The sequence below is a fragment of the Loxodonta africana genome, chromosome 14, assembly GCF_030014295.1.
Source record: "Loxodonta africana isolate mLoxAfr1 chromosome 14, mLoxAfr1.hap2, whole genome shotgun sequence".
NCBI classification, from domain to species: Eukaryota; Metazoa; Chordata; class Mammalia; order Proboscidea; family Elephantidae; genus Loxodonta; species Loxodonta africana.
The window spans coordinates 52,335,286-52,348,894 of NC_087355.1; the positions used below are offsets into that span (position 1 = coordinate 52,335,286).

Here is a 13,609-nt window from a genome sequence, read left to right on the forward strand (position 1 = left end):
TTCAATCAGGGCTTTGAACTGGTTCTGTCATGGCCAAAGAAGTGAAATCAGAACAGACCCAAATTTTTAAAATTTGGGTAAAGTGGAACGATAAGCAGAACAGGAAAAATTATGAATTGTAGCCCTGGAATGGGAGATTTGGAAGAGGCGTAGTGAACCATTTCAGGAGCCTGATGCATGAGACTGATTATTGCCAGGACTGTGGAGAGCAACACACATTCAAAGTAGTGTGGTCGGCCACTGTTTCTGACTCTGCGGCTCAAGAGATTTGGTTGCTATGTAACGTGCATGCTGCCCTTGTTTTCTAAGAGGGAGATTACATTTCCAGCAGGGCTTCAACTCATACTTTTCCTGTTTCACTATCATTCTGCTTTGCCCACATTTTAAAAATTTGTATCCATTTGGGTTTCACCTTGTCAGCTGTGACTGAATTGGGCAGAATTAGTTCAAAGCTCTGCTCTGAGAAACTAGTTATTTTTCTGGGTGACTCATCTCTTCCATCCCACCTCTTTACCAATAATCTAGTTACTGAAATCATCCTGATAAACCCATACCCACCCATTGTTTGGCCCCAATACAAGATCAAGCTGAACTTGAGGGAAGAACCAAGGAGACAACCTGCCCCATGCTTGTTACCACCTGGGCCACATGCACAAAACTCTTGAAGCCCTGACTCTGGGAAGTGGGCTGGGGCGGTGGGGGGGGGCTGGTCAGTGATGAGGCTGGTTTGAGTGGGAGCTGGGAAAGTTAGGGGACCTTTTCACTGTCCTCTAGGATTTCAGATAAGAGAGAGTTTAGATGAGGCCAGTGAAGACTCCCTTTGTCTTCCACATCCAGTCTCTGTATAGCAGCAATGGGAAATATTCTCCATCTTTGTGTAGGATACACACCCACCTGAGTGTGGTCCTATAATTTTTCAGGGGTAGCCAAATTTTCAAAGTGCTTTCTATCCATTAACTCATTTATAGACTCAAATAATTTTAGAGACAAAAAGAGACCTTCAAGGTCATTTAGTTGAACTTCTCTCCTAAATAATGTAGCACCTATACGATATCCTTGGCAAGTGGTTAGCCAGCTTTTTCTTGAATATTCCCAGTGATGGGGAGCTCACTGCATGTGAGATAGCTCATCACACTATTGGACAACCTGGCTCTTAAAAAGTTATTTTGCCAGAGCTTATGTCTAACTTTTTTTTTTTTTTTTTTAATTATATCCATCAGCTGTAGTTCTGCTGTCTAGATAAGTCTCATCTTTCCCCTGTCAGTCAAAATCCCTTCCTCCTTGCAACCATTTTTGGTAAAACATAGTTTTAATATGTCTCAATATCTTAATCCCCTTTCAGGGGATACCACCAAGTTTGTTTATAGTCCTCTTAAAATTGGCTTGCAGAAATAAACGTGTTCTGAACCAATATATTAGGATCACTTCTTTTTACAATCTGCATGCTGTTATCCTCTTAAAGCAATCTAGAGCTACATTCATGTTTTGACATCTATATTACACTCTCGGCTTGAATAACATTTGTAGTTAACGAAAATCTCCAGATTTTTTTTTTTTTCAAACTGCAGTCAAACCAGGGCCTCCCTATTCTTATGTAATTGATATATTTCCTTGTAAGATATTTCACAGATGTTACCTGAACTAGATGGAGCAGATATCACTGAACTCATTTTCTGGAGAGGGGTTGGCAAACTACAGCCCAAGGGCCTAATCAGACCCAATACCTGTTTTTGAACAGTCTGCAAACTAAGAATGGTTTTTATGTTTTTAAATGGTTGAAATAATAAAAAAAGAACAGTATTGCATGACATGTGAAAATTATGCGAAATTCAAGTGTCCTTATAAATAAAATAACATTAGATCACCGTTATGTTCTCTGTTTACACATTGTCTATGGCTGCTGTCATGCTGCAATAGGAGAGTACTTCCAACGGAGACCACATGGCCTGAAAAGTCTAATATATTTACTATCTGACCCATTAAAGAAAAAGTTTGCCATCCTCCTGCCCTAGAGGAAAAAGAATCTCAAAGGAGTCAAATGATTCCACAGCTGATTAGGATAGACCTTGTGTAGGGCCCAGTGTCTTACTACCTGACCTCCAGTTTTTACCTGCTTGAGCTCTAAATTTTCTAAACATCTAATTAGATTGTTCGCTTATCTTGGCACATAGATAATGTATTTCCTGTGGCTGGAACGAACAGAAATGATTAGTGTTATCAATTCTAATCTGTTACTCACATATTTTACAAGGGACAGTGTGGCGTCATGGAAAGAACATTGACCCTGAGCACGGGAAGCCCAAGTTCTACTCCTGGGCTGCTGTTGCTCAATGTGAAGACCTGGCTAAACTCCTTGACTTCTAGGCTTCAGTTGCCTCAATTTTAAAATGAAGATTTCCATCGGATGATCTCTAAGACACCATTTGATGCTAGCATTCTATTACTATGGTATGAAAGCTTAGTAGTATGAGTGAGAAGTGTCTGAGAATCTTGAGTGTACCTTGGTGTAAAGAGATTAAGAAACTTGTCCAAAGTCACACAGCTGGTAAGAGATAGAGGCAGGATTTGAACTTGGGTCTAGCTGCACTCCTTATCACCTGCTCTTAGCCACTGTGCCCTATCACCTAACCCTATGAATTACTGACTTTTGACTGTAAAGGAAGCATGAGACAGGTCTTCATTGAGATAACTTTCTGACCTTTACAAAGGCACACCCTTGGCTCATCCCTTGGAGTGTGGGACCCAGATTATGACAAGCCCAGGTAACTGTACCTGGCAGAGAGCATCAGACATGAGGCCACAGTATGTGTCCACCTGTTGTCCAGCCCCAAGGAGTGCCAACGTTATTGGCATTTTCACCAGCTCCATCAGGACTTCTTTCTGGCTAGGTTCTTCCCGTCTGGCGTAATCACGTTATCATTAAAGAATCTAAATGGAGTCCTTTAGAGCATCAACCATACAACAACCAGCCTGGCTGAGGCACACAAGAGCCCTTCTCCCCAATGCCAGAGTCAGGGTTGTAGGCAGAAAAGGGCTTCCAGCCAGTTCTGCCCGGTTCATTCACGGCAGACAAAGTGAAACCTGAATGGACTCAAAATTTTTAAATGTGAGTAAAGCAGAAAGATAAGTGGAACTGGAAAAATTATGGTTGAAGCCCTGCTAGAAACTTAATCTCCCTGTTAGGAAGCAAGGGCAGCATGTGCATGCATAGCAACCAAATCTCTTTGACTGGCAGAGTCAGAAACAGCAGTGCCCAGCTCATAGATGGCCACCAACTGGGCTGCTTTGAATGTGTGTTGCTCTACACAGTCCTGTCAATAATCCCGCCTCATGCATCAGGCTCCTGAAAGGGTTCGCTCTGCTTCTTCCAAGTCTCCTGTTCCAGGGCTTCAACCTGTAATTTTTCCCTTTCTACTTAATGTTCTGCTTCACCCAAATTAAAAAAAAAAAAATTCAGGTTTATTCTGATTTCACTTCATGGGCCATGACTGAACGAGTTGGAACTGGTTTGAAGCCTTGCATCAGACAAAGGCTTCACAAATAGGAGAGCTTTTTTGGATGAAGTGCCTCAAAACCAGAATCCGATTAATTAACAAGGAAAGCTAGAGAAAATTAAGATGAGGTTGTGCTGGGGAGCAATAATCAGCTAAGTTCCTAAACTGAATAAAAAGTGGAACTCTGATTTGTTCCTGCCTCCTAGTTAATGATAAAGTGAAAGTGCAGGGTGATTTCTATTGCTGAGTTTGTAGATCCACAGACCCCATGCAGGTTCATTGACTTTTCTCTCCATTTTCTGTCTCATAGGGAGGGAGTATGACAGTTAGGTACAGTTCTCAACAGCAGTTCCCTTGCCACATATTGGAATCCCCTGGGGAGTTAAACATACTCAGACACAAGCCTTACCCTCAGGAATTTAGATTTCATTGATGTGGGTGCAGCTTCAAAAACCAAACCAAACCCGTTGCCATCCAGTCGATTCCAACTCATAGTGACCCTATAGGACACAGTACAACTGTCCCATAGGGTTTCCAAGGAGCACCTGGTGGATTCCAACTGCTGACCTTTTGGTTAGCAGCCTTAGCTTTTAGCCACTACACCACCAGGGCTTCTGGGTGCAGCTCAGGCACAGGGATATTTTTTTTTAAGCCTCCAGGTCATTCTAAGGCACAGCAACTTTTCAGAGCTGCTGCGCTAGAGCCAGTCAGATAGATTGGAATCTGGCCCTGATCTTATAAACTCTGTAACTTAAGATAACCTTTCAGAGCCTTAGTTTCCTCATCAAAAAATAGGAGAGTTATGCCTGCTGAAGTTATTATCAGTATTAATATGTAAAGGTCCTAACCCATGTGAAGTGATTAAAAAATCGTCACTATTATTAATACTAAGGTTTCTTTTGAGGCTCTGGAAAAAAATATGTAATTGGGAAATAAAGAGAGGAGAGGGAGATGGAGAATAAGGGGAAGAATAAGCCAAACAGGAGGAATTTTTGGTTAAGTGTAGACCCTTAACCTGGGATTCATAGATAGGGAAAAGGGGAAAGGCTTTAAAACCACTGAAATAATATGCAAGTTGATGTGTAAATGTCATGCGTGGTAAAAAATTCTATTTCTGTCATTTCTGAAGGTCTGATTTTGTTCCACTTCTGACCTCTCATTCTTGGGAAACTCCTTTGCCTTGATCCTCCATCCACACTGGTCACCACTGAGGTGCCCCCTCTTCCAGCCTGCAGCAAGGTCGCTTCAAGTCTAGCAGCTCAGAGGCTTCCATACTGCTTTTCGGGCATGAGAATCCTTGGTGAGACCAGGTGTCTCAGTGTCTGGTGGACAAACATTTCCCTCCAAGGTCCTACTGTTGCCATGGGATGCTGCTTGGGCCCCTCAGACCTTCCAAAAACCAAACCCATTGACTTCCTTCCAAAATTTCTCTTCTCACCTTACTTCTTCTCAAGGGCACACCTATCTCCCTTGGAGCCACTTTGAGTAATCTCTTCAACGTTAGAGTCTTTATAAAACTTAAGCAAGAAGAAAGCAAAGGTTTCGCAGGCCACCTCTATAGGTTAGTTTCCATGCCAGCTCAGAGAGTCCACTCCCCAGAGGAACTTCACTCATCAGGCTCTGTACTTCTCAGGCTGCATGAGGGAGGGTCCTGTAGATGCCACCAGAGCCAACCATGAACTGGGTTACAGTGTTGCTGACAGGAAACAGGCGGTTTGGTTGTTCCTTTTCAGTGGGAATAAATACTTTAACTAGAATTCAATGTCCTTTGGGAAAGTTAGGTTATTAGCGAATCACAGTGAGCACATTTAATTGAAGTAACATTACACCTAAAAAGTCATCACCCTTCGTCCATCAGGAGTCATATGGTTACAAAATAAAATTCTTCTAGAATTCTGCACTATTTCTTTCTCTCTTTTTTTGCCTTTATCATGTATATTTATTAGGAATGCTATTAGCTGGAAATAACAAAAACAAACAAAAAACAAATATCAGTGTTTTAGATAAACATAGAATTGTTTTTCCCAAAACAAAGGTCTTGAAGCAGATGACTTCTGAGAATGGTTCAGTGACTCAACATGTTTCTTGGCATTTTCTTCATGTTCAAAAACAGCTGCCACAGTTCCAAATAGAAGAAAATACGGTATTTCTCTTAAAAGATCAATTTCCAGAGACCCGAGTGCTTTTCTTTGATAAGGTTCTCAAGGATGCCAAGAAAATCATGAAATGTAGGATGTGGTATGTTTTACAAATATGCATGATATGTTTATAAATATACAAATATGGCTAAAAATATAGGGAAATCCCGCTAAAGCTTTTGGACCAACTTCAATAAGTAAACCTTCATGGCTATAGCCAAAAGAGTCAATGATCTACTGATAGTTATTTTGTTAATTGTAACAAATTATGCATACGTTACAGTTACGCATACACTAAACCACGCATTTTATAGTTTAGAAATATCTGTCACATTTTTCTGAAACACTTCTTCACAACTCATCTTTGACCTGAGCTGTCCTTCTCATCAAAAAATCACTTTTTGCTTCATCTCACAGTTTAACAGGGCAATGCTTCACTACCATTAAAATTGTTTGAGATAACAGCACTTTTAAAAGCCACACATACAAGGTTGTCCTTGAAAATTTTGTCCCAAACCACAAATACTGATTCTCATCATGTTAGAGAAAAATGATCTTGTAATTGCCACAATGTTGTCCCCTTTTTGAAAATTGTTTTTAATTAAACTTTTAATTTTGAGATAATTGTGGGTTCACATGCAATTCTAAGACAGTCTCTTGTTTTGATTGATTCTTATTTCTTACTGTTGGATATTGCATTTAAAAATCTACCCAGGAATTCACAAATCTGCATCAGATATCAAGGGAAGTTTTAAAAAATATTTAAAGAAATGAAAACCATTTTCACCTTCCCTCTGAGTTATAAATTTTCACCATTTTCTTATATTAATGCCAATTGTTCTTGCCATTTTGCACACTGGGAGATTTAAACTTGAAACTCTTAATAACCGAGATTTACCACCTTTTAGAAATTTAACCTACGTATTTTTACAAAGATAACGTGTACCTTCTACATTTTTTTGCTAGCCACTCCCTTCCTCTGCAAGGTATTTTCGTAAGTACGCTATGCTAATTTTTTTACAGCAACATGTAAAAAAAAAAATTGGCATTATGGCACTTCCAAAAATACCTCAGTGGGGTGAGGAAGCAGTTGGCAAGCAAACATAGACTGTGTGTGTTCTTTGCATAAAAATAAGATGATTTACACTTTTTGTTGCTCTTTATTTCTTCCTCTATTTCTGTTTCTCTTTGGGATCCTTTTCCTGTGGCCTGTTTAGTGTTTATTTTGTCATGGAAGTGCTCACAAAGAATTCTCTCAGGTTGTTTGTTGCTTTTTATGAATATCTGTATTTTGTAGTCCTTTTGTAGGATATTTTTGCTAGGTATAAAATTCCAAGTTGGCAGTTATTTTTCTTCTGTTAGGTTTCCATCATTTCTGTTCAGAAGATAGCCGTCAATCTTATTGTTGCTTCTTTGAATGTAATGTTTCTTTTTTTCCCTCTGGCCACTCTTAAAATTTTCTCTTTCTTATAGGTTTTCAGAATTTTTGATGTGATGTTCCTACATATAGTTTTCTTTATTATTATTTTTTTCATGCTTGACATTTTATAGCACTTCTTGAGATCTGTGGGTTTATGTCTTTCATCAGTTTTGGAACAACCTTGGCTCTTATCTCTTTAAGTATTGCTTCTTTCCTGTTCCCTCCCTCCACTCCTTTGAGATCTAATTAAGTGTATTTTAAGTGTATTGTGTCTTTTATGTCTCTTAAATTCCTTTTTGTATTTTCACTCTCTTTGTTCACCATGCCTCAGCCTGGATAATTTCTACTGACCTAACTTTCAAATTCAAATTCTACCTACCTAGCTTTCAATTCCTTTCTTCTGCTGAGTCCAATCTACCATTATATTCAGTTGTTGAGTTCCTCATTCCCAGTATTGCATTTTTTAGTTGTGGACTTTCCACTGAATTGGTTTATTTATTTTTAATAGATTCTAGCTCTATGTGTCCTTTCATTTATTTTCTTGAACATATTAATCCAATTATTTTAAAGTTTATATTTGATAATAAAATAACTGTGTTATAGCTGTGCTATCTGTGGGTCTGTTCCTATTGTCTATTTTTTCCCCCTTGGTCATGTTTTTTGGTATGTCTGATAAATACTGACTGAATGGTAAACATTGTACATAAAAAAAATATGGAGGCTCTATATAACCATATTTTTCTTCTGTGATAGGACCTTATTTTTTCTATCCTCTGGGTTTTAGTGTGCAGCCTGAGTGGATAGAGAGCACCATAATCAAGTCAGGGACAGAACTGACCCAAGACAGGGTTGCGGATTTTATTAGCCTTAGTCCACCTCTGGTACATCCTGATTGCTAGGATGTATCTCTGAAGGACTTACTACCAGCCTTCTTGTTTGGTGAGTCCTGAAGTCCAACTTTTGTCTCCTAAACATGGTGAGACTGTCAAATCCTCATCTATGATTTTCAAGGTCTCTCTGCGTAACTTCTTAGGCTCTTGACCTGTGCGGCTTAAGAACTTGGCAACACCTTTAAAAGAAAACTGCACAGTGTCTGGCTCACTTCTCTGTGACTCTACTCTGAAGTTTGGCCATAAGTCCTACGCACCTTTACAACCCCAAGTCCCGATTTTTGTTTCTTTTATATACATACATATAGTTTTTCAAGCTGTTCTTGACTTGAAGCTGCTACATCTTAGCTGGAAAAAGAAATATATGTATTAAATTTAAAATGACCTTTCAGGGATATATTGACCTAGTCATTTATTACTTGCAGTTATGTGGTCGTAACTGCAGAGATAGTTACTAAATCTATGTTGAGTTTTTTAACTGATTCTGTCAGGTAAATTCTATAAGCACCCCAAACTAGTATTTATTAAAGTCATTTTGGGTCAGTGGGTAATTTGTAAATGAAAATAAAATGAGAGACTTTCTGAGGACTTGGATATAAGATGACCTCCTCTTTTCTGAGGCTAATATGGGGGAGGAACCTCAATGTATTTAGGACATACATGGAAATTAGGATTCATAGGCCATAAGTAGAGGTGTGAAATAGACAAAACGTGTCTCCATGGTACCTGAAACCCCTTTCTGCACTTTTTCGAAAGCACCTTCTCACTAGATACCCAATGCCCTAGTGCAGTTCATTCTTGCAGGTAGAGTACAACATTGCCAGGTATGACCAGAGCTTCAGACCTGGTCACTTTCCCAATTTTCTTTCTCGTGAAAATTAGCAATCTTTATTTATATCTCAGGGACTTGCTTCCCCTGAAATTGATCTCACAAGGCAATGGCAAAATATGCCACTGGACATGATGTCACTGTACATATTAACCACCATAATGTGCCAGTGGGATGGAGATTGATGGCCTTGTTCTCTATTCCTTGTGTGGGACAATGCAGTATAACAGGACTGGGCATCAGGAGACTGGAAACTTGTGCTCTTTTCATCTATAGAATGAAGCAGTCATCTCTGCCCCTCTTTCCTTGCCTTGCTTTGATAAATAAATGAAACAGTTGAATTCAGGCCATACGAACTTAATGACTCCTTCTTGGTTCATAGATTTGAAAGTGTGGAAAAACATTTTTTAACTCCCAAAAGAAATGTGGTTTATTCAAGATGTCATTTTAATTCCAAAGTGAGTCAAGACTCAGAACAAGGTGCTATCAAAAACCAACAGAACTGGGATACATAAACAAAGCTTGCAGGTGAGAAAAAGAAAGTCACTAATTTAGGAACTCTCACACAGCATGAGAGAGTGCCTGGTGATTTCTCAGGCTGTTTACTCGATTTTAAGTTTATTGGTCACTGACAGCTGTGTGAATGGATTTTCTAACTGGAGGTCATGGCCATTCCAGTTACAAGACTATAACAGAATAACATGACTTGCTTTTATGACAGGGTAGTGAGGGGAAGGCAGAGAGGACAGTGCCCTGAAAACTCATTACCACCTTCAGCTGGGACTTGAGTTTGGGTTCTTCTTCTAGTTGCTTCTATGATTTGTCTTCCAAGAGAATAAAATAATAAAATGCTGATTTTTAATATTGTTTCTTATATGCTCATTCATCATCATCTTAGGTTTATTGAAATGCATTTCATGAGGGTGCCTCTCAAAGCTGAACTCTCTAAACAGCCTCTTTCACTTATTAGTTGCATTGCCTTACAGAAGACACTTAACACATCGAGCCCTGGTTTGGTTATCACTGAAATAGGGATAAAATCAGTTCTTACTGTCACTGGCTCACAGAGTCTATGAGATTTAAGTGACCAAGGAGATGAAGAGCACTTTGCAAAATGTGAATTAAGTATTGCAAAATGGTAAATTAAGTATTGATAGACGCACTTCTTGAACCACCTGGAGTATGGGATGGTAAATTAAAACATTATTAGCTTAATAATTTGAATTAATAGAAACACTTTTTGAACTGTCCACAGTTTTGTACCATGTGTTCTCTCTACCACTAGATCCCACCATTAGCATGACTTGAGAGCTGATAAATAGTTTCATAATGCAGTAATGCCAGCAAGGAGTTGGCTTTGGAGTCAGGTTTTGCTTTATCATTGAAGCCCCAGGAACTTTACCAATGTCAGTACTTCAACTGGAAAAAGATGATGGTTGGGACTATTGTTGGTAAATGGATGCTATGGCCTGTTTCAAACTGTCTGCCTTATTTACTCTTTCCTATATCTCTCTTCCTCAAAATAGTAATTATTGTCATTATTACCTTACACTTAAATAGTGTTTACAATATATAGGGTAACTTTGTGAGTGTTTTTATATAAATTCACTGAATTCTCCAAACAACCTCATTTTAAAGGTAAGAAGACTGAGGCCCAGAGAGATTACCCAAGTTCCCATAGCTAGTCAGTTATAAAGCAGGGATTTAAACCAAGATAGTGGAGGTGTGCATGTTGCTGTAATGCTGAACAGGTTTCAGCAGAGCTTCCAGACTAAGACAGACTAGGGAGAAAAGCCAAACAAATCAAACCATTTCTGTGAAGTTGATTCTGACTCGTAGTGACCCTGTAGGACAGAGTACGACTGCCTCGTAGGGTTTCCAAGGCTGTAGGGTGGCTATGAGTCCCTATATGTGGACAACAATGGATTTGGTTTTTGGTTTAATCTTTTACAGAAGCAGACTGTCACATCTTTCTCATATGGAGTGGCTGGTGGGTTTGAACCAGTGACCTTATGGTTAACAGCTAAGCTCTTAACCACTGTGCCACTGGGAGGAAAGCCCTCTCAATCTACTTCTAAAAAATCAGCTAATGAAAACCCTATGGATCACGATGGTCTGATTCCATCATGTGTGGAGCTGCCATGAGTGGAGGATGACTCAGTGGCAGTTAACAACAACAACAACAACAACAGCATCAACAGTGTAGGCTTAGAGTTCATGTCTTAACAATTTGCTTAACTGCCTCTCTGGCATAGCTTTGTGTGCCTGATTCCGGAAATACCCAGAGATAAAAAATTTTCCCCAATCTGTACCTACTGTCTTGAGAGTTTGAAGAGTAGCAAGACTCAATTCGGGAACTTTTTTTTTTTTTTTTTTTTGGCATTAATGACTTCTATTCAATGACAGGCTATTCTTCCCATTTCTCTTTCTCTTGAACAGTCCCCTCCTTCCTTAAACAGCCTCAGAATAGACAGGGACTTTGGAAGGTAATAAAGAATTGTCTGGACTGGCCCAGCTGGGGACATGCAGGGGACCCAACATCTAGGGCTTCCAGAAAAGGGCATGGAAACCATCTCCCTAGAGGAGGGAAAGGCCTGGCCAGTCCAGGCCTTGGCCTCTATGGCACTTGCATCACTGAAGTCTCATCTGCTCCAACCAAAGGAGGAAGAATCAGGACAGCCTCTCAGCAGAGAATAGCCAGCAGTCCTGGGCCACTTCCAGAATTCCCCTTGGAAGGGAAGGTGGTTGGCAAGAGATGGACAGAGCACCAAGGCTTCAGCTACATGGAAGGTGCTGATGTGACTTTGAGGCCACACAGATACTAGGCTCACTCCTGCCACCCCCCAAACCTGAGCATCAGAGCAGAAATGGGGAGATGTTGCAGGACAGACTGGGTAAAATGCAGAAGTCTCACCTTTGTGGATTCAGATTCAGCAATGGGAAGTATGTCTTAGGTCTACATGTAAAGGTGTTGGTGTGTGTGTTCTGCCTAGACAGGGATGACTTGGGATCTGCAACGTGGAAGAAGTAAGTTGGTGAGTAGATCTAGTTGTAGAGAACCAGGGTGGTATAAGCAAAAGAAAATGACAGGGCTGACACATGCACACCTTGTATGCTTTACTTACCAATTTCTGCTCATTTTTTCTAGCAGCAGTGTCTTTGTGAAAAGGATGTTCAGGCCAATGGAAGAGGAGTTTGGTCCAGCACCTTCTAAACAGATGAAAGAAGAAGGGATGAAGCGAGGTACCTCTCTACTTGGGACGGTCCCCTGGCATTGCTGAAGTTACAGCCTCCCACCATGAATGGCCAGGGCATTTCTCCAAGACAAGCATGCAGCCCAGGCCCCTGTGGTTTAGTGCTGGTCCCATTCCTAGGTGGCAAGGGTTTTATTCGTGTCTTAGTTATCTAATGCTGCTATAACAGAAATACCACAAGTAGATGGCTTTAACAAACAAATTTATCCTCTCACAGTCTAGGAGGCTAGAAGTATGAATTCAGGGCTCCAGTTCCAGGGGAAGGCTTTCTCTTTCTTTGGGTTCTGGGAGGGGGGATTGGGGAGGAGGTCCTTGCCATCAATCTTTTCCCATTCTAGTTGCTTCTCAGCACAGGGACCCTGGGTCCAAAGGATGCATTGTACTCCCAGCTCTTCTTTCTTGGTGGTATGGTTCCCTATCTTCTCTGCTTGCTTCTTTTATATCTCAAAAGAGATTGATTCAAGATACTACCTAATCCTGTATATTGTGTCCTGCCTTATTAACATAACTGCCTCTAATCCTGCATCAGTAACATCATAGAGGTTAGAATTTACAACACATAGGATAATTCCATCAGATCACAAAATGGAGGGCAGTTACACAGTACTAGCCAAGCTGACATACATTTTTGGGGAACACAATTCAATCCATAACAATTCATTCCTGCATTCATTCACTTGTTCTTTCAACAAATGTTTATTGACCCCTTGCTCTGTGTTAGGCACTTTTCTAAGCCCTGAGAATAGAGCAGTGAGCAAGACAGATGAAAATCCCTGTTCCCATGGGTCTTATACTCTAGTGACAGGGACAGATTATGATATAATTAAATGAAAGGTATAGTAGGTATAGCAGTGAATGTGGATAAAAAATGGGTGTATATACATTGGGAGGGAAGGGAAGGTTTCACTGAGATGTCACTAAAATGCAAATGTGAAGAAGGTGATGGTGTGAACCATGCAGATGTCAAGGATAAAAGCATTCTAGGTAGAGGAAACAGGAAGTGCAAAGGCCCTGAGAGGTAAGTGTGTCTGGCGTGTATGAGGAATGGCAAAGGAGTGGAGCCAGGTGAGGGAAGGACAATGTGGTGGGTGATGAGATCAGAGAGGAATGAGTGCGGATGCAGTTGCTAGAGCCTTGTGGGTCTGCTGAGGGCTTTGGTTTGTACTCTATGTGTGATAGGAAGGCAGTAGGGCATTGTGAACAGAGGAACAATAGGATCTGACTTAATTAATGTGATCACTAGAACTGGGGTGGGGACAGGGATGTGGGTAGGGAACTAGCAGGAGGCTAGTACAGTAAGCCAGGACATAGACACTGATGGTTCGAGCTCCATGGTAGCAGTGGAGATGATGAGAAGAGGCTGGGTTCTGAGTATATGGTGAAGTGAAACCAATAACATTTGCTGATGGAGTAGATAGATGAGAGAAAAAGCAGAATCAAAACAACTTCCAGGTTTTGGGTCTGAATTACTATCAACTAAGATGGGAAAAAATGGGAGGGAACAGTTTTTGTTGGGGGAAGGTCAAAAGTTCAGTTTTAGACACTTGAAGTTTGAGATGTTTGTATCAAGTAGGCAGTAAGACA

General features: G+C 40.4%; 1 protein-coding gene across 1 annotated transcript in view; it reads left to right on the forward strand.

The window, feature by feature from the left end:
* Positions 1 to 13,609, forward strand: part of GRHL2 (grainyhead like transcription factor 2) — a 108,834-nt gene that overhangs the window by 78,590 nt on the left and 16,635 nt on the right. Inside the window, exon 12 of the mRNA XM_010588434.3 lies at positions 11,920 to 12,014. Coding sequence (XP_010586736.1) covers positions 11,920 to 12,014 — 95 coding nt within the window. The remainder of the gene's footprint in view (positions 1 to 11,919; positions 12,015 to 13,609) is intronic.